Source organism: Chinchilla lanigera, unplaced genomic scaffold, assembly GCF_000276665.1.
Source record: "Chinchilla lanigera isolate Chin_1 unplaced genomic scaffold, ChiLan1.0 scaffold00107, whole genome shotgun sequence".
NCBI classification, from domain to species: Eukaryota; Metazoa; Chordata; class Mammalia; order Rodentia; family Chinchillidae; genus Chinchilla; species Chinchilla lanigera.
In genome coordinates, this window is record NW_004955508.1 from 3,412,760 (window position 1) to 3,435,306 (window position 22,547).

General features: G+C 35.5%; 1 protein-coding gene across 2 annotated transcripts in view; it reads left to right on the forward strand.

Moving 5' to 3' along the window:
* Atr (ATR serine/threonine kinase) overlaps positions 1–22,547 on the forward strand; it is a 103,278-nt gene that overhangs the window by 75,724 nt on the left and 5,007 nt on the right. For both annotated transcript variants that reach the window (XM_005407741.2, XM_013506249.1), the window contains 10 exons: positions 3,028–3,170; positions 5,137–5,234; positions 6,030–6,262; positions 7,259–7,393; positions 9,520–9,720; positions 11,455–11,598; positions 15,218–15,368; positions 18,566–18,722; positions 18,813–18,966; positions 21,245–21,396. In XM_005407741.2, coding sequence (XP_005407798.1) covers positions 3,028–3,170; positions 5,137–5,234; positions 6,030–6,262; positions 7,259–7,393; positions 9,520–9,720; positions 11,455–11,598; positions 15,218–15,368; positions 18,566–18,722; positions 18,813–18,966; positions 21,245–21,396 — 1,568 coding nt within the window. The remainder of the gene's footprint in view (positions 1–3,027; positions 3,171–5,136; positions 5,235–6,029; positions 6,263–7,258; positions 7,394–9,519; positions 9,721–11,454; positions 11,599–15,217; positions 15,369–18,565; positions 18,723–18,812; positions 18,967–21,244; positions 21,397–22,547) is intronic.

Genomic DNA, 22,547 nt, shown 5'->3' on the forward strand with positions numbered 1-22,547 from the left:
AAAATTATAAAAATTAATTTTCTTTAAATCAGCAAGAAAGTGATTTAAAACATAATTTGCAAGCAACTAGTTCTTTTTTTTTTCAAGTAGTTCTTGAGCAGCTAGAAGTCTGTATGAGGAAAACATAATCTTTGACTCCTACCTTACTGCCTTAAGTTACTTCAAAGTGAATTATACACCTAAACAAAAGCTACACTTATAAACTTCCAGATGAAAAAAATATAATCTTCACAACCTTAAGTTAGGCAAAAGTATCTTTGGTTACACAAAGCATTAACTATGAAACAGAAGCTGGAAAGTTGGGTTTCCATCAAAGTTAAAACATGCTATAGAAAAGACACTGAGAACAAAATGAGAAAGTAAGCCCATAGATTGGGAGGAAATACAGTGTACATGTATCTGACAAAGAAAATGTATTCAAAGTATGAAGAATTCTAAATTTGATAAGACAAACACCTCAATTTAAAGATCTGCCAAAGTCTTCAATACACACTTCCCAAAGAGTACATATTAATGGCTAAAAAGATCATGGAAAGACATCAGTAATCATTAGAAAGAAGTGAATTTTTTAAATCACAGATCCACTTCACACAGAACAGCGAAAGTCCTCAGACCTCTCACCATTGCAGGTCGGAAAATAAGCAGATAACATGCACCTAACATAGACCTACCTAGTCATTTTGTTCCTTTATCCAAGAGAAGTCACTGCATATGTCCATCAAAAGACTAGCAGCTTTAGTCACACACAGAATAGCCTAGGTGGCCATCCATAGAGAATGGTTAAACAAATTATGGTATAGTGAAAGGGCAAAAATAAATTGCTATGAATCATGTCAGTAGTTGCCTGGCTAGTGGGTGGGAGGAGATTGGTGGCAAAGGTGGCATGGAGACATTTGGAAAAGTTAGGTACGTTCATTGTCTTGATTGGAGTGATAGTTTCAGCGGGCTTATATATTTGTCAAAAAACTATATGCTTAAGTATGAAATTATATTGACAATCATATTTTAAATTTATGTAGAAATTCATGTGGCCCATGCCTGTAATCCTTGCACTAGGGAAGCTGAAACAAATTTGACACCAGCCTAAACTATAGAGTGAGACCCTGTCTCAAAAAAGTAACTTAAAAAATAAAATTTGTGTAGAAATTGAAAAACTGAGAAGAATCAGAAACATTTTTTCTCTCTAGCACTTTTATTTTTAAATTTTTATTTTGAAATAAACTTAAATATTGAATTGCAGAAAGTATAGAGAATTCTCATCTCTCCCCTTCATTACATTTTTCCATAATTATAGTATCGTTTAGAACCATAGTACAATAATCAGATCTAAGAAATTAGCACGATACTGTACTACCAGTTTTGTCATTGATGTTCTTTTTGTGTCTAGAATAACTTAGGATCTCATGTAGTATTAGTTACATTTTCTTAATCTTCACTAATTATCCAAGACACTCTGTACAATACTGAATGAGATTAGATGCAGTCAGAAAATAGGTGACAAATCAAAAGAATTCGAGAGTTTAATGAAAAAGTAGGTTAAAGGAAATCAACAAAGGATGGTAAAACTACCCTATTTCTAGCAATAACAGGAAACCTTGCCCCATGTAGATCTGAAAGATTAAGAGGAGAGAACCTGTACTGGGATCTGTAAAAAGAGCTATTTTTTAGGAAGGGGCAGTCAAATCAGAATGTAACACTAGGGGAGGTAATAAACCCATTGTCAACTATATCCCAGCAGGAAAAAATAGAGTAGAAAGACTTTGACCTCACTTTCTTCCTGCCCACTAATCTGCTATTACAACTTCCTGTTTCCTGAAACTCACAGAAAGCCAGACAGCAAATAAACCCAGTGATATAAATCATCAGTGTCAAATTCGGGGCCCTTGAGCAGGATTAAAAGACTAAACAGTGCCAAATACATCTGCAGGGTGAAATAGAGTAACCAGCATACATATCAAGACTTATTTTAAAACTACAGTGATTAAGACAGTGATGTTAAAAACAAATGGCTGTGTAATCCTCTCAAGTTGAGAAATAAACCAGTAGAACAGAACAGAGAGCGCAGATAGATTCTATAAGGCATTATATAATAAAAAATACAGTCTTTTCAGTAAATGTTGTATCCTTTGGATCAGGAAAACGGGTATCATTTGGATCACCTTACAGGGAAAAAAATATCAAACTTGATTCCTTCTTCATACTATAAACACAAATGGCTTTCAGTTACTTAATTGGTCTAGGAGAGAGCTTTTTTTGCTTGCAGGAGTGAGAATTAAACCCATAGCCTTCATAGTGAGCTGTGTCTCTAGCCCTATAAAAAATTACTTTAAAACAGGGCTTCAGCTGGGCGTGGTGGCGGCATGCCTATAATCCCAGCACTCAGGAGGCTGAGGCAGGCGGATCATTATGAATTCAAGGCCAGCCTGGGCTACAAAGTGAGCTCAAGGCCAGCCTGAACTGCATGGCGAGAGCCTGTCTCAAAAAGACCAAAAAAAAAAAAAAAAAAGACAGGGCTTCACTAACTTGCCTAGGCTGAATTCAAATTTGCAATCCTCCTACCTCAGACTCCCAGAGTGCTGAGATTATAGGTGTGTTCCACCATGCCAGGTGAGAACTTCTTAAACACACCACAACATTGACTGTAAGAGAAGCATCTTCTGTTTATCAGAAGATACCATTTTAAATTAGAAGCAAGCTGCAGATAGAAGGTACTTGTAATACATCTAAATGATAAGAGGCTTATATCCAGAATATAATATGACCCCAGTATGTCCCTACAGGATGTGTTCAAGAAAGTATACAACGTTATTATTTCTGGGTTTTATACTGGAAATATCTCAATCAGTTATAGAATGGATAAAATGTTGTATGATGCTATCACGAAATATTATATAGCAAACTGAAGTCACATGCAACAGCTTCAACTGTGTATGGGTCTTATACTTTTGACCCTTAATCACCCATTCATTCTGACTTCCCAGTGCAGTGTGTGATGCTCTTGGATATTGCCTTTGTTCTTTCTTGCAGGATGTTATCTTGTTCCGGCCAGAGTGGGAAGATGGACATTTCTACCTTGCCAAGTACTATGACAAATTGATGCCTATGGTAACAGACAACAAAATGGAAAAGCAGGGTGACCTCATCAGGTATATAGTGCTTCATTTCGGAAGGTGAGTGTGAGAACTGCTTGTCTGCAGATTAAGTATGTCAGGGTGACTGTTACCACGTATTTTAACATATTGAACGTATTTTCTCCTTTATCATTGATTCAGCCTCTTGTCTCTGATGAAATATAAATTGTTTCCTGGATGTAATTTTTTTTTTAAAAAAATAACTTTTTAGTGGAAATATAATATATTAATATATTTAAAAGAATTCAACAGTGCTGAGAATATGTAATAAAAGTTCTTTTCATTCCAGATCCTCATCCCCCAAGTCCCCAACCGTAGAATATAGAAGGCTCTAAACCTTCTATAAGCCTACATTTCATGGTTAAATTGTAATGAAATATTTTCTTCTAGTCCATTCCTATGAAAAATAGGGTAAAGAAAATAATTTTGACATTATACGTAGAACAGCTTGTTTATAAACTAGATAGCAAGTGAAATATAACTTTTAGTTCCATATATCAGTATATTATAGTCAAATAATGCATTGTGTGATGTCATGCTTACTGTTTAAATTTTCATGCATTATTAACTCCTAAGAAGTAGTAATGTTTGATAGGTTAACTATTTGGATGTATTTATCTGAATAACTGAGTTTATCTTGAATAGCTTTTTTTTTTTTCTTTTTTTTTTTTACTGATTAAGTATAAATGTTTGCCCTCAAGGAGCTAAAGTTTAAAGAGAGGGCGAGGGCTGGGGATATAGCTCAGTTTCACAGTGCCTGCCTCCAAGTACAAGATCCTGAGTTTGAGTCCCAGTACCAAAATAATAAAAATAGAAGTCTCAAGTACATAAAACATTTATATAATAGTACACTGAAGAATATGTGAGCAGATACCAAAATAATGTAAATATCAGACATATCTTTTTAATGTTACTGAGATACCAGAAGTGGATCAGACAAGTGTAGTAGGCATTGACTTTGGGCATATCTGAGATCAAAACTTAAGTTACTAGCTTTATGATGTTGAAGCCATAATTACATACAATAAAAATTTTTTAATAAAATAAACTGATGGCCAATCTTCAAAAAATGTTACAGTAAGGAGAGAACATTAGTAACTTCACAGATTTAACAAGGAATAAGATTGCGTGGTTTGCTCACAGGATGGTAAAGAAACTAGGCTTGGCTCAGCATGGTGGTGCATGTCTGTCATCCCAGCACTTGGGAGGCTGAGGCAGGAGGATCATTAAAAGTTCAAGACCAGCCTGGGCTACAAAGTGAGCTCAAGGGCAGCCTGAGCAGTATAGGAAGACCCTGTCTCAAAAAGAAAAAAAGAAAGAAACTAGGCTTGATGAATAGCATGTACTGGTGAAGATTGGAAAATTACAGAGAAATAAGATCGTGGATATTTTGACTCCCAGGCAGTATTTCATATACTATAATGAACAGGGGAAAGCGTGGTAGCCTAAATTTCGGGAATATTGCTCCATTATTTGTTGAAAGGAAGTAATGAGGAATTGTGGTGACCAAGTTGTTGTGATTTTCAAGAAAAAATAATTATGGACCTGACCTAACCTTATGACCATTAAATATAAATGAAGGCATGTTAAATATAAATGAAGGACAGTTTTAAAGGATTGACAGGACTTTGACTAGCTCTGACCTTTTATTATTTTTTATTTTATTATTTTTGGTAGAGACCATAAAGATCTAAGAATATTGCCAGGCGTGGTGGCGCATTCCTCTAATACTAGCAGTTGGGAGGCTGAGGCAGGAGGATTACCACAAGTTTGAGGCTGGCATAAGCTACATAATGAGTTCAAGGCCAGCCTGAACTACATCGTGAGGTCTTACCTCCAAAAACCAAAAAAAAGGAAGAGAGGCATCAAAAATAACCTATTAGGAAGAAACATTGACACCATGTTTGTCAGAAGGCTATATATGACTGAATTGTTAGTCTTTCTTTAAAGTTTAACTCATAAAAACAAGATTATGCTAATAATATTTTTATTTATGTAATTACAGATCCCTACAGTATGGAAACCAGTTCATATATCAGTCAATGCCCCGAATGCTATCACTATGGCTTGATTTTGGTGCTAAGGCATTCGAATGGGAAAAAGGTATAACTCTTGTAAAAATTTTAAGGGACTAGGAAGAAATGTAACTTTGGTATAGTCTTAGCTTGACAGTTTCATTTACTAAAAGCTGGGGTATAGGCTTGACAATCTAATCTACTAAAAGCTAGGGTGAATTTTATGAAAATGCTGTATAAATAGGGGAAGGGAATAGAAAGACAAATCATTATAAAGTAGTTACAATTCAGGGTTTTCAAGTTTGAATCCAACATGTATTAAAAGGTGTTAGTTTAAAAGAATAAATAAATAAAAGATGTTAGTTTAAGCCAAATAAGTTACCCTACAAATTACAATGATTGGAAAAAATTAATGACTGTTGGCCTTTATGCTACTTGTACAGAGCCACCTCTTTTTCATAAACTGGCAAGTGCTATAGCTTTGGGCATGGAAGTAATATATTTTGAAGCTGTTAAAACAGTTTTGGGAATAGGAAGAGTGGAAGAAGGGGAAGTAAAAAGAATGAAGATCTGCTACACATGCAGTAGTAACTCCCAGTGAGGAATGTAATCGTTAGGTACTGCAAACATGTACTAATAAAAATTTTTTAAAATTAAAAGAAAAAAAGAATTTTACTAGGCATGTTTGCAGTTGCCTGTAATCTCAGCACTTCAGAGGATGAACCAGGAGGATCGTGAGTTTGAGGCCAGCCTGAGCTATATAGTGAGACGCTGTCTCAATAAATAAATACATACATACATACCTATAATTTTTCTTCTGTGACATGAACTGATATTATTGGATTTTATTTCCTTACTGTTTCTAAAATGATTTTTTTTCTAGCTGGCCGTTCTGATCGTGTACAGATGAGAAATGACTTGGCTAAAATAAATAAGGTTATCACAGAGCATACAAATCAGTTAGCTCCATATCAGTTTTTGACTGCTTTTTCACAATTGATCTCTCGAATTTGTCATTCCTATGATGAAGTTTTTGTTGTCTTGATGGAAATAATAGCCAAAGTGTTTCTAGCCTATCCTCAGCAAGCAATGTGGATGATGACAGCTGTGTCAAAGGTAACATGTTAATCACCAGAATGTCTCTTACTACTTTATATGGCATTCATTATTTAATGTTAATAGATGAACATTGTAGGGTTTCCAATCTATATTTGGTGAGTAATTTAAGTACTTTTTAAAAAGAAATTATAGTATTACACTTCATTTTATATTGGGAGATGCCGGGCTTGGTGGCACACATCTGTAATCTCAGCACTGGGAAGGCTAAGGCAGGAGTATCTCCGTGAATTCAAGGCCAGCCTCAGCTACATAAATGAGTTCAAGACCAGTCTGCAATGCATAGTGAGACCTTGTCTCGAAAAGAAAGGGAGATACCATAGGAAGCAAAGTGACATGCTTCATGTTTATGTGTGCATATATATTTTCTCTTTTTTTTGTGGCTAGTATATTTAAGATAAAAAATTAAACATGTTTTCTTTACGAAGTCTAGTACACTATTATAGTAGTCCATTTTTTTCCAAGAATTTTAATCCAAAACACCTGAATTGAGCAATACCAAAAGAACTATTGTATTACTAGTAGAAATATATAAAATAAATATTTTAGAGAATTTAGAAAATACAGAGAGATTTAAAGTTAAAATTTATGCCCTCTACTTTTCATAAATACTTTATTATAATTTTGTATATAGATTTTCTAAGTATGTTTTCATACTGAATTCGAATTACATTGAAGTATATTTTTATATTTTTCAATTGCAGTATCTCCATATGACCAGTATTCTTTGAGGGTACATTTTTAGATACATAAAATTCCAAAATAGCTTTATTTAGTTGGTCATGAGATTATTTGTATTTTTTTGCTGTTGTAACACAGATAGACAAATCTGTATTTTTTCACATTTCTGAGAAATGGTATTACCAAGTTGATTTCCAAGAAATTTATCAGTATAAATTCACATCACAAGTACTTTTTCAGTTGGATTTTTGTCAAGTTTTCAACTTTCTAAAAGTCTCATTACAATTCCACTTAACTTTTTTTTTTTAATGACAGTCCTCTTATCCTATGCGTGTGAACAGATGCAAGGAAATCCTAAATAAAGCTATCAATATGAAATCATCGTTAGAAAAATTTGTTGGAGATGCAACGCGTCTAACTGACAAGCTTCTAGAATTATGCAACAAATCGGTACTACCATAGATCTTTATTGCATATAGACTAGCATTAAGTAATTTTCTATAAAACATGATTTGATATGTTTTTCTTTCATTTTGTTAATTAAATAAAAATTCTGTGGGCTGGGGATATAGCTCAGCAGCACAGCGCCTGCCTGTGCTGGCAAGTGCGAGTTCTTGAGTTCTTGAGTTCGATTCCCAGTACCAAAAAAAAAAAAAAAAAAAAATCTAAAATATGTAAGTATACATATATATCACAGTGTATCAGATTGTATACTATAAAAATAAAATGTAATGTATACTATTAAAAAATGTAAAAATCTGATAGGATTTTTCACAGTGTATCAGATTGTATACTATAAAAATAAAATGTAATGTATACTATAAAAAAAAATGTAAAAATCTGATATGATTTTTTTTTTGGAAGGGGCTGGGAATCAAATCCAAGGCCTTGTGCAAGGCAGACAAGTATGGTACTTGTGAGCTATAGTCCCACCCCCTATATGATTTATCCTAATGATTTTTAAATTTCTTCTAATGTATTAAATAATAAAAATATATGTATAAAATATTCAGTTACTTAAAGTAGTTTGTAGACTTTGTAGAGTTTTCAGTCCATTATCAGCTGGGTCTGGGGCAGGGTGGCTTGGCAGAGGGGAATTCCAGAGGAGAAACAGTTCGTGGTCACAGAACACAGCAAAGGCAAGCAAGGAGGAGAGAGACGGCTCTTTCTGACCCTTGTATTGTATCAAATCTGCTGGGATTACGGTGATGCCTTTCCAGTCAGTGGACTGACTCAGCAATCACCCACCCTTAATCTCAACTCCCTCCATCCCAGCATCCCACTACCAATCAGTCACATACTCTAGATTCTGCCACTTACAAAAAAAACCCTATGACCACTTGAGGCTTTGGAAGGTGGGGGACATCTAGACAAACCATAACACTTACAAAGTAGGAAAACAGTTACAGGAATGACTCACTACTTCTACCTAACAATTGGAGAAAAAACCTGAAATGTGTAGGGAAGATTTTTTAAAAGGAGGAAGGCTGACAGACACAGCCAGACAGTGGTACATGCCCATAATCCAAGCTATTCAGGGGCTGAAGTGTGAGGAGCACAAGTTTGAATTCATCCTGGGCGATTTAGCAGGACCCCCTCTCAAAAAATAGGAGGGAGGGCTTGGAGACACTATAAGGCAAACAGCCAGATTTCTCTTGACAGAGACAGTATTCAAAGTCTATTAATTGTTTCTAGATTTTAAAAATACATGTATGCAGATTACCCTGTATCTTACCTTTTATGAATACACTTTTAAAAGGGGGTAATCTGTTTTTATTATCTCTATTAATTCTCTTTGCCCTCTAATGAACTTAACATTATCAAAAACAGTGTTACGCCAGGCATGGTGGCAGACACCTATAATCCCAGCACTTGGGAGGCAGAGGCAGGACAATCGTTACAATTTCCAGAGCAGCCTGGGCTACAAAGTGAGCTCAAGGCCAGCCTGAACTGCAAGACCCTGTTTCAAAAAGACAGAAAAAAACAGTGTTATGATGATAGCCAGTTTATTAAACACTGGCACTGTATAAGTACATTATATATACAGGTTTCCAGTTTTTTATCTGAAATCTTCCTGGCAAGCTACACTTAGGAATTCAGAAGTTTTGAGATTTTTAAAGGTACATATACTTTATATTGGATATCGCTACTATAATCTGTTGGAATAACCCATAATCAAACACATAGCTCCTTGTGCAATGAAATGCATGAGTTTTACACTAAATGAGAAATTTAGCAGAGTTTATCATTTGCTGCAGAATGAGATTTGATACTCCCAAAAAGAATTTAACTTATAGATCTTTTTAAATTTTTTAATGTCTGATAATCAATCATAGACCTCATTTACCTCCTTTAGTCATTAAACAGTCCTCGGGTAAAAGAGAACTTTAAGATGGGAATGTAGCTCCTGAAAAGTCCCTGCATTCAATCCCCAGTTTGGGTAGGAGGGGGAGACTTTAAAAGCTATACTGCTGAACATTCATAATTAAGAAAGTGTAAAAGTGAAATGTTTATTTGGTAAAATGTTTTATAATTCAAAGCAAACAAAGATAAAATGTGCTGTTTTCTTTTTTCAGGTTGATGGAAGTAGCTCCACATTAAGCATGAGCACTCATTTTAAAATGCTAAAGAGGCTGGTAGAAGAAGCAACGTTTAGTGAGATCCTCATTCCCTTGCAGTCAGTCATGATACCTACTCTTCCATCAATTCCGGGTGCCCATACTAATCATGACCCATTTCCTGGACATTGGGCCTATATTGCAGGTTTTGATGATACGGTAAACTATAGTTTTGTATGTCTATAACTATACTATTAAAATTTAGTTAAAAACTTCAAGTCAAGCTAAGAATCTAAATGAATCTTATTTGCAGAGAAAAAAGGAAATACAGAAATGTAAAACTGTCTTATACTGATTGTAGAAAATTTACTGATAGGGGCTGGGGATACAGCAACAGTGCAGGTCCTGAATTCGATTCCCAGTACCAAAAAAAAATAAAAAGAAAACTCAATTATAAAAATTCTGCGTTTAACTCAATATTTTATTTTTTTCAACATGCTCATATTGTTTCAGTGTAACTCTAATCCTTATTTGTTTTCAGAATTTAATTTTTCCATATTCTTTTTTGTCCTCAAAATAGAAAAGAGAAAAAATAAAATACAAGTTTTATTTGCTTCATGGGAAGAAGTGAAAATCAGAGCTTGTTTTTTTTTTTTTTTCAAGTGTGAAATGTAGCTTTAGACATATGATTTTTTGTTTGTTTGTTTCTCTTTTTGAGACAGGGTCTCCCACCGTGTAGTTCAGGCTGATCTTGTGCTGTGTAATCCTGGCTGGCCTCCTATTCGCACTGACCCTCCTCACCCTGCCTTCTGAGTGCTGCGATTAGTCGTGTGCCACTGTGCCTGGCTACACATGATCACTTTATGCAGCAAACCATAATGTTGGTATTAACCAACTAAGTTTAAGCTTTTTTTTTTTTTTGTACTGCGAATCAAACTCAGGACCTTGTGCTTACTAGGCAGGTGCTTAGGCCGCTGAACTACATCCCTGCCCCTGATTATTTTTAAAGAAATGGTACTAGAGCATTTTTCCTAAGGAAATACTTCTGAAAGATTTATATGTATCCTACTATTTTTATGGCTCAGAACATTTGTTCTTTCATAGCCAATTATCCAACCACATAATGCATTATTATTAATTATTTTTATTGTTGTCATTTTTGTTTGTAACTTTGTTCATCTTATCCCTTCACTAGGTAAACTTGATTTTAGGTTTTTTCTTTTCAAAAGTCAAATTATTTTCAGTTATTGATCAGTTCTTAAATGAAGAACAGAGTTTGAGCTGGGCATGGTGGCTCATATCTGTAATCCCAGCACTTAGGAGGCTGAGGCAGGAGGATTGTTGCAAGCTCAAGACCACCCTGGGCTACAAAGTGAGCTCAAGGCCAGCCTGCACTGCATAATGAGACCCTGTCTCAAAAAAAAGAAAAAAGCAAAAAGAAAAAGAAAAAACAAGAACCAAGTTTGAAAGGTCTTTCATAAATCTTAAATATTTCAAAAATCTTAACTACTATGACTATTTTAAAGGGAATGCCTCAATTTACATGTGTAAGTACTTCTTTTGCTGGTTTTTTTTTTTTTTTTTGGTCTTTTTGAGATAGTGTCTGACTATGCAGTTCAAGCTGGTCTTGAACTGACTTTGTAGCTCAGGCTAGCCTTGAACTTGCAACGATCATCCTGCCTCAGCTTCCTTCATGCTGGGATTACAGGCTTGTACCACCATGCCTGGCTTATTTTGCTGATTAAGTAATCTTTTTATCACCCTCATGCCTAAAGAGTGAAACTGTTTCCTAAGCAACCATTCTTCTTTTAGATCTTAGATAATGAAAAGAAATTGTTAAAATATAGATTTACTATATAATATAGATTATCATATTTTTATTTGTTATGTAATAGTTATAATATGGATACATTTAAACAGAGAAATTTGGTCTTAAAACTTATCCTTATGTAGGTGGAAATTCTTGCTTCTCTTCAAAAACCAAAGAAGATCTCTTTAAAAGGATCAGATGGAAAGTTCTACATCATGATGTGTAAGCCTAAAGATGACCTGAGAAAAGACTGTAGACTAATGGAATTCAATTCATTGATTAATAAGGTTTGGAGATAATTTTTATTTTATACTTACCAGAATTACTGTCAGTGATACAGGCTTGTCAGTATGCAGACAGGTCACTCATAGGAAAAAGAAGTGAAATGTACTTTTCATTTTCACTTGCTTTTATTGTGATAAAACATACATAACAGAAGATTTACCATTAAACCATTTCACATGCAGCCATCACTGCCATACCCTTCAGAACTTTGTAGATCTTCTCATGTTGAAACTGTTTCTATTAAATAATAACTCCTTGTTTCCTGTCCATTCCAGCCTCAAACAATTCTTTCAGACTCCATTAATTTAAATGGGATTATGTAATATTTCTCCTTTCGAATGGATCATTTCACTTGTCATTATGACTCAGGGTTCACAATTTCCTGTTAAAATTGATTGATATTCCATTGCATATGTATACTACCCTTTATCCATTGATGAACCCTTGGGTTGCTTCCATGTTTTATGTGCTATAAATAGTGTTGCTTTGAACATGAATATACAAGTGTCTGCTTAAATCCCAGTTTTCAGTATTTTAGGTGTGTTATGGTTTGTGTCTGGATGTCCCCGCAAAGCCTCGTGCAGTCATGGGGCGGGCTTGTAGAGTTTTTGATTGATCCATGGTCGAATGCTGGGATTATGGGTGTGAGTGCTGCACCTGCCCTGGGGTGGATAGTTTGCATCAAAGTAAGGGAGGGAAACAGGCTGCTCTCTGCTCTCCTTTTTGCTCTTGTTGCTTTTGCTATATTCCACCATGACCTATTGCCCTCTGCCGTGGGCCACTCTGCCTGGGAGCCAGCTGAGTATGGACTGAAACCTCCACCAACAGTGAGCTACATAAACCTTCTTTAATTTTGGGCATTGGGTATTTTTTTCTCAGCAGTGAGAGGAAAGTAATCAAGACAAGGTATATACACAAATAAAATTGCATGTCTCAATTTTTAACAAATATTGCTTTACAGAAAAAATATCCATATTAATGTGGAAAATATTTCCTATTTAATGACATATCTATAAAATATGCATATTAGATTTATTTGGGTTATGTTTCAGTGCTAGAAAAAAGTTATACTTTTATTTACCTCATTGAAATAATTATTAGCATTTTTTACGTTCTATTGGTGTTGATATCTATCTCAAAAGTGATACAAGAAATCCCATTAAACTTTTATTATCAGTGTATATATCTTGAATTATACTTACATATCTTGAATTATTCTCTAGCCAGTTTATAATTGCATATTTTATGCAATTATATATATAACCTTATATATATCTTGAATCTTATATATCTTATAAGATATATATATCTTATATATCTTGAATTATTCCCTAGCCAGTTTATAATTGCATATTTTTTTTTTCAATTTGTGAAAAATAAATGATACTGTGGAAAGATGAAACTTTTTTTTTACAATTTTTTTTGTCTTTCCTTCCCGTCCCCTCCCCACACATTTCTTAGGGGACTTTTTTTGTTTGTTTTGTTTTGTTTTGTTTTGTATTTTGAGATAGGGTGTTACTATGTAGTTCAGGCTGGCCTTGAACTCACTATGTACCCCAAGCTGGCTTTGAACTCTTGGCAATCCTCCTGCCTCAGGCTCCTTAGTGCTGGGATTATAGGTATACATCACTACACCTGTCCCCACACATTTCAGTCTACCTTTTTCACTTATTTATTTTTTGGTTTTGTTTGTTTGTTTGTTTGAGACTGAGTCTCACTATGTAGTGCAGGGTAGCCTTGAACTCCCTTATATAGTCCAGGGTGCCTTCGAACACATGGCTTTTCCTCCTGCTCCAGCCTCTTGAGTGCTGGAATTTCAAGTATGTGCTGCCACACCCTGCTTCGGTGTACTTTTTTATTAGGAGGAAAAAGTCTGTAGCCTTTAACATAGAAAAGGTAAAGCAGTAAGTGATTTGTTTTGTTTGTGATTTTTGGGGGGTGTTTATTTGTCTATTTTGAGACAGGGTCTCAAAGACTGTGCAGTTCAGGCTGGCCTTGAACCCGCTACTGAGCACAGGCTGCCCTGGAGCCTAGGCTGCCCTCAAACTTGTTGCTTGTTTTGTTTTGTTTTTTGTTACCAGGAATTGAACTCAGGACCGTGCACTTGCCAGGCAGGTGCTTGTGCCATTAAGCTGTATCTCCGGCCCTTGTTTTGATTTGTTTTTTGGTTTTTTTTGATTTTGGTTTTTTTCCGGTACTGGGAATTGAACTCACAACCTCGCACTTGCCAGGCAGGCATTGTGCCACTGAGCTAAATCCCCAGCGCCCTTTGTTTCATTTTTAAGAAGTTATGGACCGGAGGTGTTTCTCAGTGATAGATCACAGAAGGTTCAATGCCTAGCACCAGGGCAACTACAAAAAAGGCACAATTATTATCTGTGTTTGGTTTAACCAAAAGTAATTTAAAAATTAATACTACATTTAAAATATTTCAAAGGCAATATGATGAGGATTAATTTTCATTTAAAATGTTTGATAAATTGCTACTTTACTTCACTATTAAATAACTAGTATATTCTTCCCAAAGCTCCTTGGACATGTTTCTCATTTGAGTATCAAGTGCCTTGGCTTTGTAAACTTACATATATTTCTGATTAAGGCTTTTTATTATTCCATCCTTTCATTAACATGATCAAATAAAATAGCCTGATGGTGGAAAAAACTACTGTAATCTTACTGTTTTGATCTTAGAAGCCTCAGGCTGATTTTTATATGAGATTTAATTGCTATACTATTTGTCTGGCATTTATGGAGCCTCCTTAATCCTAGAATTTACATGTGGTTTTGATCAGTGATTGTGCTTTTGAAATGAAGTTGCAATAGATGTGAAGTTACACATAGATGTATACTTCATTTGCCTGTTTCATAATGTTCCAGAATTAAACATTATACTATTTTTTCTTACTTGTATATCTGGATTAAGCACATTAAGTATGCAAAGCTTTCTTGTGCTAGAAAAATAGCTCTGGAAGTAAAGCTATAATAATTAAATAATAGTAAGAAATACATTTTGAGGATGTTATATAACTCATATTTTTGTTCATGTGCTTTTTTGACAATCAAAATTAAACACCTCTAGGCGTGGTGGTGCACGCCTATAATCCCAGCACCCGGGAGGCTGAGGCCGGAGAATCATTGCAAGTTCAAGACCAGCCTGGGCTACAAAGTGAGCTCAAGGCCAGCCTGAACTGCATAGCGAGACCCTGTCTCAAAAAAGACAAAAACGAAAAAAAAAAATTAAACACCATCCTTTGGCCCTAAGGACTTCACATTTCAGTAATATCTATAAAATAATAAAAAACAATAGTATTTTGTCACTGTTCAATTTATAAGTACAATAGTATAACGTACAATATTATAACATAATATTCTTACTATATTAGTAGTGAGTAATTTCAAAGGACTTGCCTAAGGCATTTAGGTGGTTTGAAAATAGATTGAGGGTACTATCCCAGGTTTTCTTCTCTACCTTTCAGAACAGTTACTCACCTGTACTACACATAGTAAACCTTCATTAGCATTCTTCTACTGTGAAGTGAAGCTCTTAGCTATATTTGATGTAGCATGTAGAAATTTTTAATTCTAATTTTTTAAATTTATGTGCACCTTTTTCTTTAATAGTGCTTAAGAAAAGATGCAGAATCTCGTAGGAGAGAACTTCACATCCGAACATACGCAGTTATTCCACTGAATGATGAGTGTGGGATTATTGAGTGGGTGAACAACACTGCTGGCTTGAGACCCATTCTGACCAAGATATATAAAGAGAAAGGTACTAAATGTTTGCTTACACGTATGTAATACACAAATGATAGCTACAAGCATAGACTAGAGATATACTTATTATGTCAGATACTTTATTTTACATGCCTTAGTGAAATTTTTAGATTGCATGTACAGAAGCACTTAAATATTTTCCTTCTTTTGTTCCTTTTTTCCTCCCTCCCTTTCTTGCTCCCTCCCTTCCTTCTTTGCTTTATTCTTTCCTTACATTTTTAATCCTTTCTTATCTTCATTGGAGAAGGATTTGAGGTAATTTACAAAAATACATATGAAAATTTGTTTACTTTTTTTTCCTTTTTTTTTTTTTGCTGCCAGGCATCAAACTCAGGACCTCACGCTTGCCAGGCAGGTGCTGTGCTGCTGAGCTATATCCCCAGCCTGAAAATTTGTTTTTCCCACATATTGGTTAGAAATTTTGAAACTACTTGACATAGGTATATGTAAGTCCTTAGCAAATTATGGATAATAAGAGCTCGTTTTCTTAGTATCCGGACAGAAAATAAAGGGACTATGCTAGAACGAAATTTGAAGTGTTTGATTAGAGTAATAGGGTCCCACCATGTAAACCTGGAATAATTTGAGCAAAAATAAATAATGACAGGAATGAATGAATGAATGAATGAATGAATAGGGAAGTAGGAATTTTTTCGTATAGTAGAGTTGCAATGGATAAATATAGAACAGATAGAACAGAAAATCGCCAAACTCCATAGTAATATTTGTGGTAAACAACGATTGTCAGTAAATACTAAAATTAGTAGGGTAAAGTAGAATGAAAAGTTATTTTCAGTCTCAAAGTGCTTCCTTATAAGATAGATACGTATTAATTGTGAAGGAAAAACATACTAATTATATAGCAGAAGAACAAAACTGTAAGTGGTCAACACTCTTAATTTTTTTTATTTTTTATTTATTTATTTATTTATTTTGGTTTTTCTCTGGTACCGGGAATCAAACTCATGACCTTGCGCTTGCCAGGCAGGCGCTGTGCCACTGAGCTAAATCTCCAGCCCCAGTCAACACTCTTAAAGACAGGTATTTCTCAAATTTGATGCTGTTAAGTAGACAAAACAGCTAAATATAATATGGAATCTTGCATTGGATCCTGACCCAGAAAGAAAGGGTACTAATGGGACAATCAGTGAAATCAGAATAAGACTTGAAGTTAGTTAATAATACAGTGACAATAAGAATTTCCTGTTATACCACTGTTTGAAAAGATACAAACACTAAGGAAAGCTGCATAAGGAATATATAGGAACTCTCTTATCATTTATGTCACTTTTTCTTTTTTTTTTTTTTTTGCCTTTTTTTGAGACAGGGTCTCGCCATGCAGTTCAGGCTGGCCTTGAGCTTACTGTGTAGCCCAGGCTGGTCTCTTTAACTTGCAACGATCCTCCTGCCCCAGCCTCCTGAGTGCTGGGATTACAGGTGTGCACCACCATGCCCAGCCTGTGCCACTTTTTCTAAGTCTAGAATTACTTCAAAATATTTTTGAAATGCATGTGATGTAATACATCAAAAGTAAATACATCAAATTATCAGAGTCAAGCAGAAAATAAATAGATCAGTTTCCTAAAGCGGCACACAAAAGTAATACAAACTTGGATGGATTATCCTTGTCTTATAAGGATGGTAGTCATTGGCTTACTGAATTATGGACCAATGTAAATGACCTCATCTTAACCTGATTACATCTGCAAAGACCCTATTTCCAGATAGGAGCAGGAGATAGGGTGCAAAAAAAGTAAGATGTGTTACGTATGTGCACTAACTTCTCACAATGAATGTAATCACTACACACTGCTGACGTCTACTAACAAAAATAAAAATTAAAAAATAAAGCCAGACCTGCCGGAGCACACTTGTAATCATAGTACTGAGGAGGCTGAGGCAAGAGGATCACTACAGGTTCAAGACCAGCTTGGGCTACATAGTGACTTCAAAGCCAGCCTGAATTATAAAGTAAAATCCTATCTCCAAACACACAAACTGAAAAGTAACCCCTTCTTTTTCCTATTTCCAAATAAAGTCACATTCTTTAACAGCTTTCTTGAGGTACACAGTTCAATCTATAGCAGTAAATGATCCTGATAAATTACTAGATTATGGGCATTATGCTAAGTATATTATATACATTATTTTAAAGGCTAATTGACTATTGTGTAGACCATATCAGAGAACTAACATCTAAGTTCATATGTTTAACATATTGCAGAGTTGAAACTTAAATGCATTTAAGTTAAATTTCAAAGAATTCGCTGTTGACTGTTTTATTCATGAAGATGAAATGTTATGTAAGTTTTAGTTGTTGATACCAGATTCGTTTGCTTTTTGAGAGTCTCACTATGTAGTCTAGACTGGCCTTGAACTTGCTGTGGAGCCCAGGTTGTCCTTGAACTCGGTGCTGTTCCTGCCTCAGCCTCTTGAGTGCTGAGATTGCAGGCATGCATCATCGTACTTGGCCTTGATATTAAGTAGATTTGCTATCATATCATAAACACAAGCAAACTGTGCAATACTTGAGGCTGAAACCCTTAAATCATGAAGCTTGACATAAAACTAGACTAGATTTGGATTCTAATGCTTAGCTTAAGAATGAACTGTACTATGAATTTTATAGGCTAGCTTATCTGATGAAGTAAATTATTTCAGAGCACCAATGTTGGTTCCTGAGTAATGGTTTGGTTAGAATGTATACTACATCCGGGTTAACAGAGAAATCATGGGCTGGGGATTTAGCTCAGAGGCACAGCGCCTGCCTGGCAAGCCCAAGGTTGTGAGTTCGATTCCCAGTACCAGAAAAAAAAAACCCCAAAAACAGAGAAATCATTACATATACTTTCACTAAGTATTGCAGCATTTTCACAATTCCAGGAATAAATTTGCACTGGAATTTTTCTGAGTCTTATATTCTGGAGTTAAGTGGTCACACAACATTGGGTTTTGTTAAGAGTAATTTTCATCAGTAAGAGGTTCTATTTTTTGTAAGTATTAAAGGGAAAATAGCATGACTTATTTCACTGTAATATCACGTAGTTAAGTCTATATATGCATGATTGAAAATTTTTCATTTATTCTTTCTTTTGAGTAATAATTTATCACACACTGTCCTAGTTTAATGAAAATACTTTTGCCCCTTTTGCATTTGGCTGTATGATTAATGGAAATCACTCTGCCCTGTAGGAGTGTATATGACAGGAAAGGAACTTCGCCAGTGTATGTTGCCAAAGACAGCATCTGTATCTGAAAAATTCAAAGTATACCAAGAACTTCTCCTTCCCAGGCATCCTCCTGTTTTTCATGAGTGGTTTCTGAGAACATTCCCTGATCCTACATCATGGTAAGTTACCAAAAATGTGATGGTTGAATGTTTATAATTTTTTTGTTGCCTCATTTAAAGATATTTGATGGGCCATTGTATTGCCTTTAGGTACAGTAGCAGATCAGCATACTGCCGTTCTACTGCTGTAATGTCAATGGTTGGCTATATCCTGGGGCTCGGAGACCGTCATGGTGAAAACATTCTTTTTGATTCTTTGACTGGTGAATGTGTACATGTGGATTTCAACTGTCTTTTTAATAAGGTATGTAATGTGACTTAGTGCAATTAATTATACATTTTCTCCAATTTCCTTTCCTCAGCAATTTCCCTTTCGAGACATACATATGGGTAACTTACACTCATAGCTGTGTCACACTGAGTTTCTTGTCTAGTTTTCATCAGTGAATCTATAGCAGAGCAGTTTAGGATGGAGAGAACTTAGAAGAGTAATACAGTAAAGTAGCACTGAACTTGCATTCCAAAAGCATATTCTGACTCAATTACTAGGTATGTGAACATGGGCAGATCAGTTCATTTACTGAGACTTAATTTTATAGAGAAAATTTAATACTGTAGTTTCCAAATCTGGCACCTCATCAGAATTATCCAGTTTTAAAGATCTACTGGAGCCCAGTGTGGTAGCACACGCTTGTAATCCCAGCACTAGAGAGGCTGAGGCAGCAAGATTACCACAAGTTTGAGGACAGCTTGGGCTACAGAGTGAGTTCAAAGCCAGCCTGAACTACATAGCAAAACTCTGTATAGCAAAACCCTGTCTCAAAAAAAAAAAAGAAAAAAGAAAATAAATAAATAAATAAACAAATAAATGAACAAAATAAAATAAAAATATATGGGGCTGGGATGAAGTTTAGTGGTAGAGCACCTACCTAGCATGCACCATGCTGTAGATTCAATCCCCAGTACTGCCCAAAAAAAGCAAAACCAAAACACAAATTATAAAAGCAGGTATCTAAAAAATAGTCCTTCAGATTCAGTAGGTCCAAGGTAAGGTTTTGGGAAGAAATTAAAGCAGTTAGGCTCATCTCTGAGGTTCCCTACAATTTTCTAAGGTTAAAATCCTGAAGGCCTGAACATTGTGGTACATGCCTATAATCCCAGCACTTGGGAGGCTGAACCAGGTGGATTGCCACAAGTTCAAGGCCAGCCTGGGCTACACAGTGGGTTCAAGGCCAGCCTGAACTACATAGCGAGATGCTGTCTCAAGAAAAAAAAGAAAGAACTTACAGACTGGTAAGTTAGTCTGCTATTTCTTCATTTGCAATCTTCTTTGAGTTGTCTTGCGCTATTCCAGGAGACTGAGAAAGGTCATGCACTCAATTGAGAATCAGTCAGAGATAAGTGGGCATGGTGGTGCACGCCTGTAATCCCAGCACTTGGGAGGCTGAGGCAGGAGGATCATTAAAAGTTCAAGACCAGCCTGGGCTACAAAGTGAGCTCAAGGCCAGCCCGAGCTATATAGCAAGACCCTGTCTCAAAAAGACAAAAAAATAAAAAATAAAAAAAATAAATCAGAGATAAATCAGTGGTATAAATTAAATCATGCAGGCCAGGGATATAGCTCAGCGGCACAAGCGCCTGCCTGGCAAGCGCAAGGTCCTGAGTTTGATTTCCGATACCAGAAAATTAATTGATTAATTAAATCATGCAAAAGAGGACTTTAAGGTAACTCACTGGAAGGATAAAAGAACCCTGGAAAAGGCAAATTAGAGAATAGCAGAAAATTCACAGCAGAACTGGACTTGAATAACATTTCACATCTTGCCTGAGGGATGTATCTGAGAACCAGCTGTTTCTTTTCCCTCCCTGATTTGTTTTTTTGTTTTTTTCTTTTAACAGTTGCACCTTTTATAAGATATAGAACAATTTGTATTAATTTTTTTAAGAAAATAAACAAGTTTCAAAACTGGCTAGTAGGAGAGTAACAATAATTAATACATTGCATATTGTTATCTAAATCCGCTCCTGTTTTAAAGCTTTTTTTTTTTTTTTTTTTTTTTTTAGTTTTTTTGAGACAGGGATTCGCTGTGCAATTCACACTGGGTTTGAACTTACTTTGTAGCCCAGGCTGGCCTCAAATTAGAAGCAACCCTCCTGCCTCAGCCTCCTGCCTCAGTGCTGGGATTACAGGCATGCACCAGCACACACAGCTTAAAGTGAAAGCTTTAAAGAAGAAAAATAAGAGAAATTTTGTTTGTATATTATTTCAAGAAAAACAGGAAGTTAATGAGAATATTGAATGCATAAAAACTTTTCTCTAATAGGATTCACTATACTAAATCAGTGAAAGGTGAATCTGTTAGTCTTCTAGATCTTGTCCAAGATCAAATTTGGTTTCAGTTCCCCAAAAGCAGAGTCAGATGACTTCCATGTTATAAGCCTCTAATATAGTTACAAACAAATAGTTTGAAGCCATTTTTGCTCTTTGCTAAAATTGTTTAGCTGTGAAGTTCTAAACTCTTTGAGTAAAGGTTTAAAAATTCTAACATTGTTACTTTGTGATAAAATACATTGCTTTTAAGGGAGAAACCTTTGAAGTTCCAGAAATTGTACCATTTCGCCTAACTCATAACATGGTTAATGGAATGGGTCCTATGGGAACAGAAGGTCTTTTTCGAAGAGCATGTGAAGTTACACTGAGGCTGATGCGAGATCAGAGAGAGCCTTTAATGAGGTAATCACCCATACTCCGTAAATAATGTAGCAGTAACCTTGAGTGTAAACACTGGTCCCTAAGCTTTACTTAATAATCACTTGACATTTGGCTAAAGTACACTTTTAAGAAGAATAGCTTTGAGAAATAATTCACCTACCATAAAATTCACCCCCTTAGAAGTATACGCTTCAGTGATTTCTAGTATATTATTGTGCAACTATCTCTAATTTTAAGAATTTTCAGTACCACAAAAAGTAATTCCATAAGCATTAGCATTTACTCCTAATTTCTTCCTCTTTTCCATCTTCCTGTCCCCAGCATCTCCTTGCGACCACTAATCTACATTTTACATCTATGGATTTGCCTATTATGGACATTTCTTTTCCTTTTTCTAATCTTGTCTTTTTGAGGCACAGTTTTACTATGCAGTTAGAGCTAGTCCTATCAATCCTTTAAAATTGTACTTATGGTCTGTGCCTTCATTTATATGGCCATAAGGTTAGGTCAGGTCCATCATTATTTTTTCTTGAAAATTATAACAGCTTGGTCACCGCAATTCCTCATTACTTCCCTTCAGTAGATAAAGCACCTATTCCTGAAATTCAAGGTATCATGCTTTCCCCTGTTCAAAAACCTATACATTAGAGTATATGAAAGACTACCTGGGAGTCAAATATCCACACTCTTATTTCTCTGTAATTGTCCAATCTTCACCATTACATACTGTTCATATAGCCTAGTTTCTTTTTTTTTTTTGTCTTTTTGAGACAGGGACTCCCTATGCAGTTCAGGCTGGCCTTGAGCTCACTTTGTAGCCCAGGCTGGTCTCAAACTCACAACGATCCTCCTGCCTCAGCCTCCCAAGTGCTGGGATCATAGGCATGTGCTCCCACACCCAGTTTTAGACATGTCATGTAAGTATAATCATATATAACATGTGGCCTTTTAATTTTTTTTCTTTTTTGTGTGTAAAAGAGCACATTTTATTGGGAAGTAGACAGCAAGCAGCACAGTGACCACAGACAAAGGCCATCCAGTGAGCATCCTCCAGGCATACTGGAAGGGACATGCCGTGTCTTACTTTCCCAAATGAGTGTTCAGCAAAGGCTAAATAAAAGGAGGCAAATGGAATGATTTCAGGGCTCCAGGAGAATCAAAGCCCTCTTACA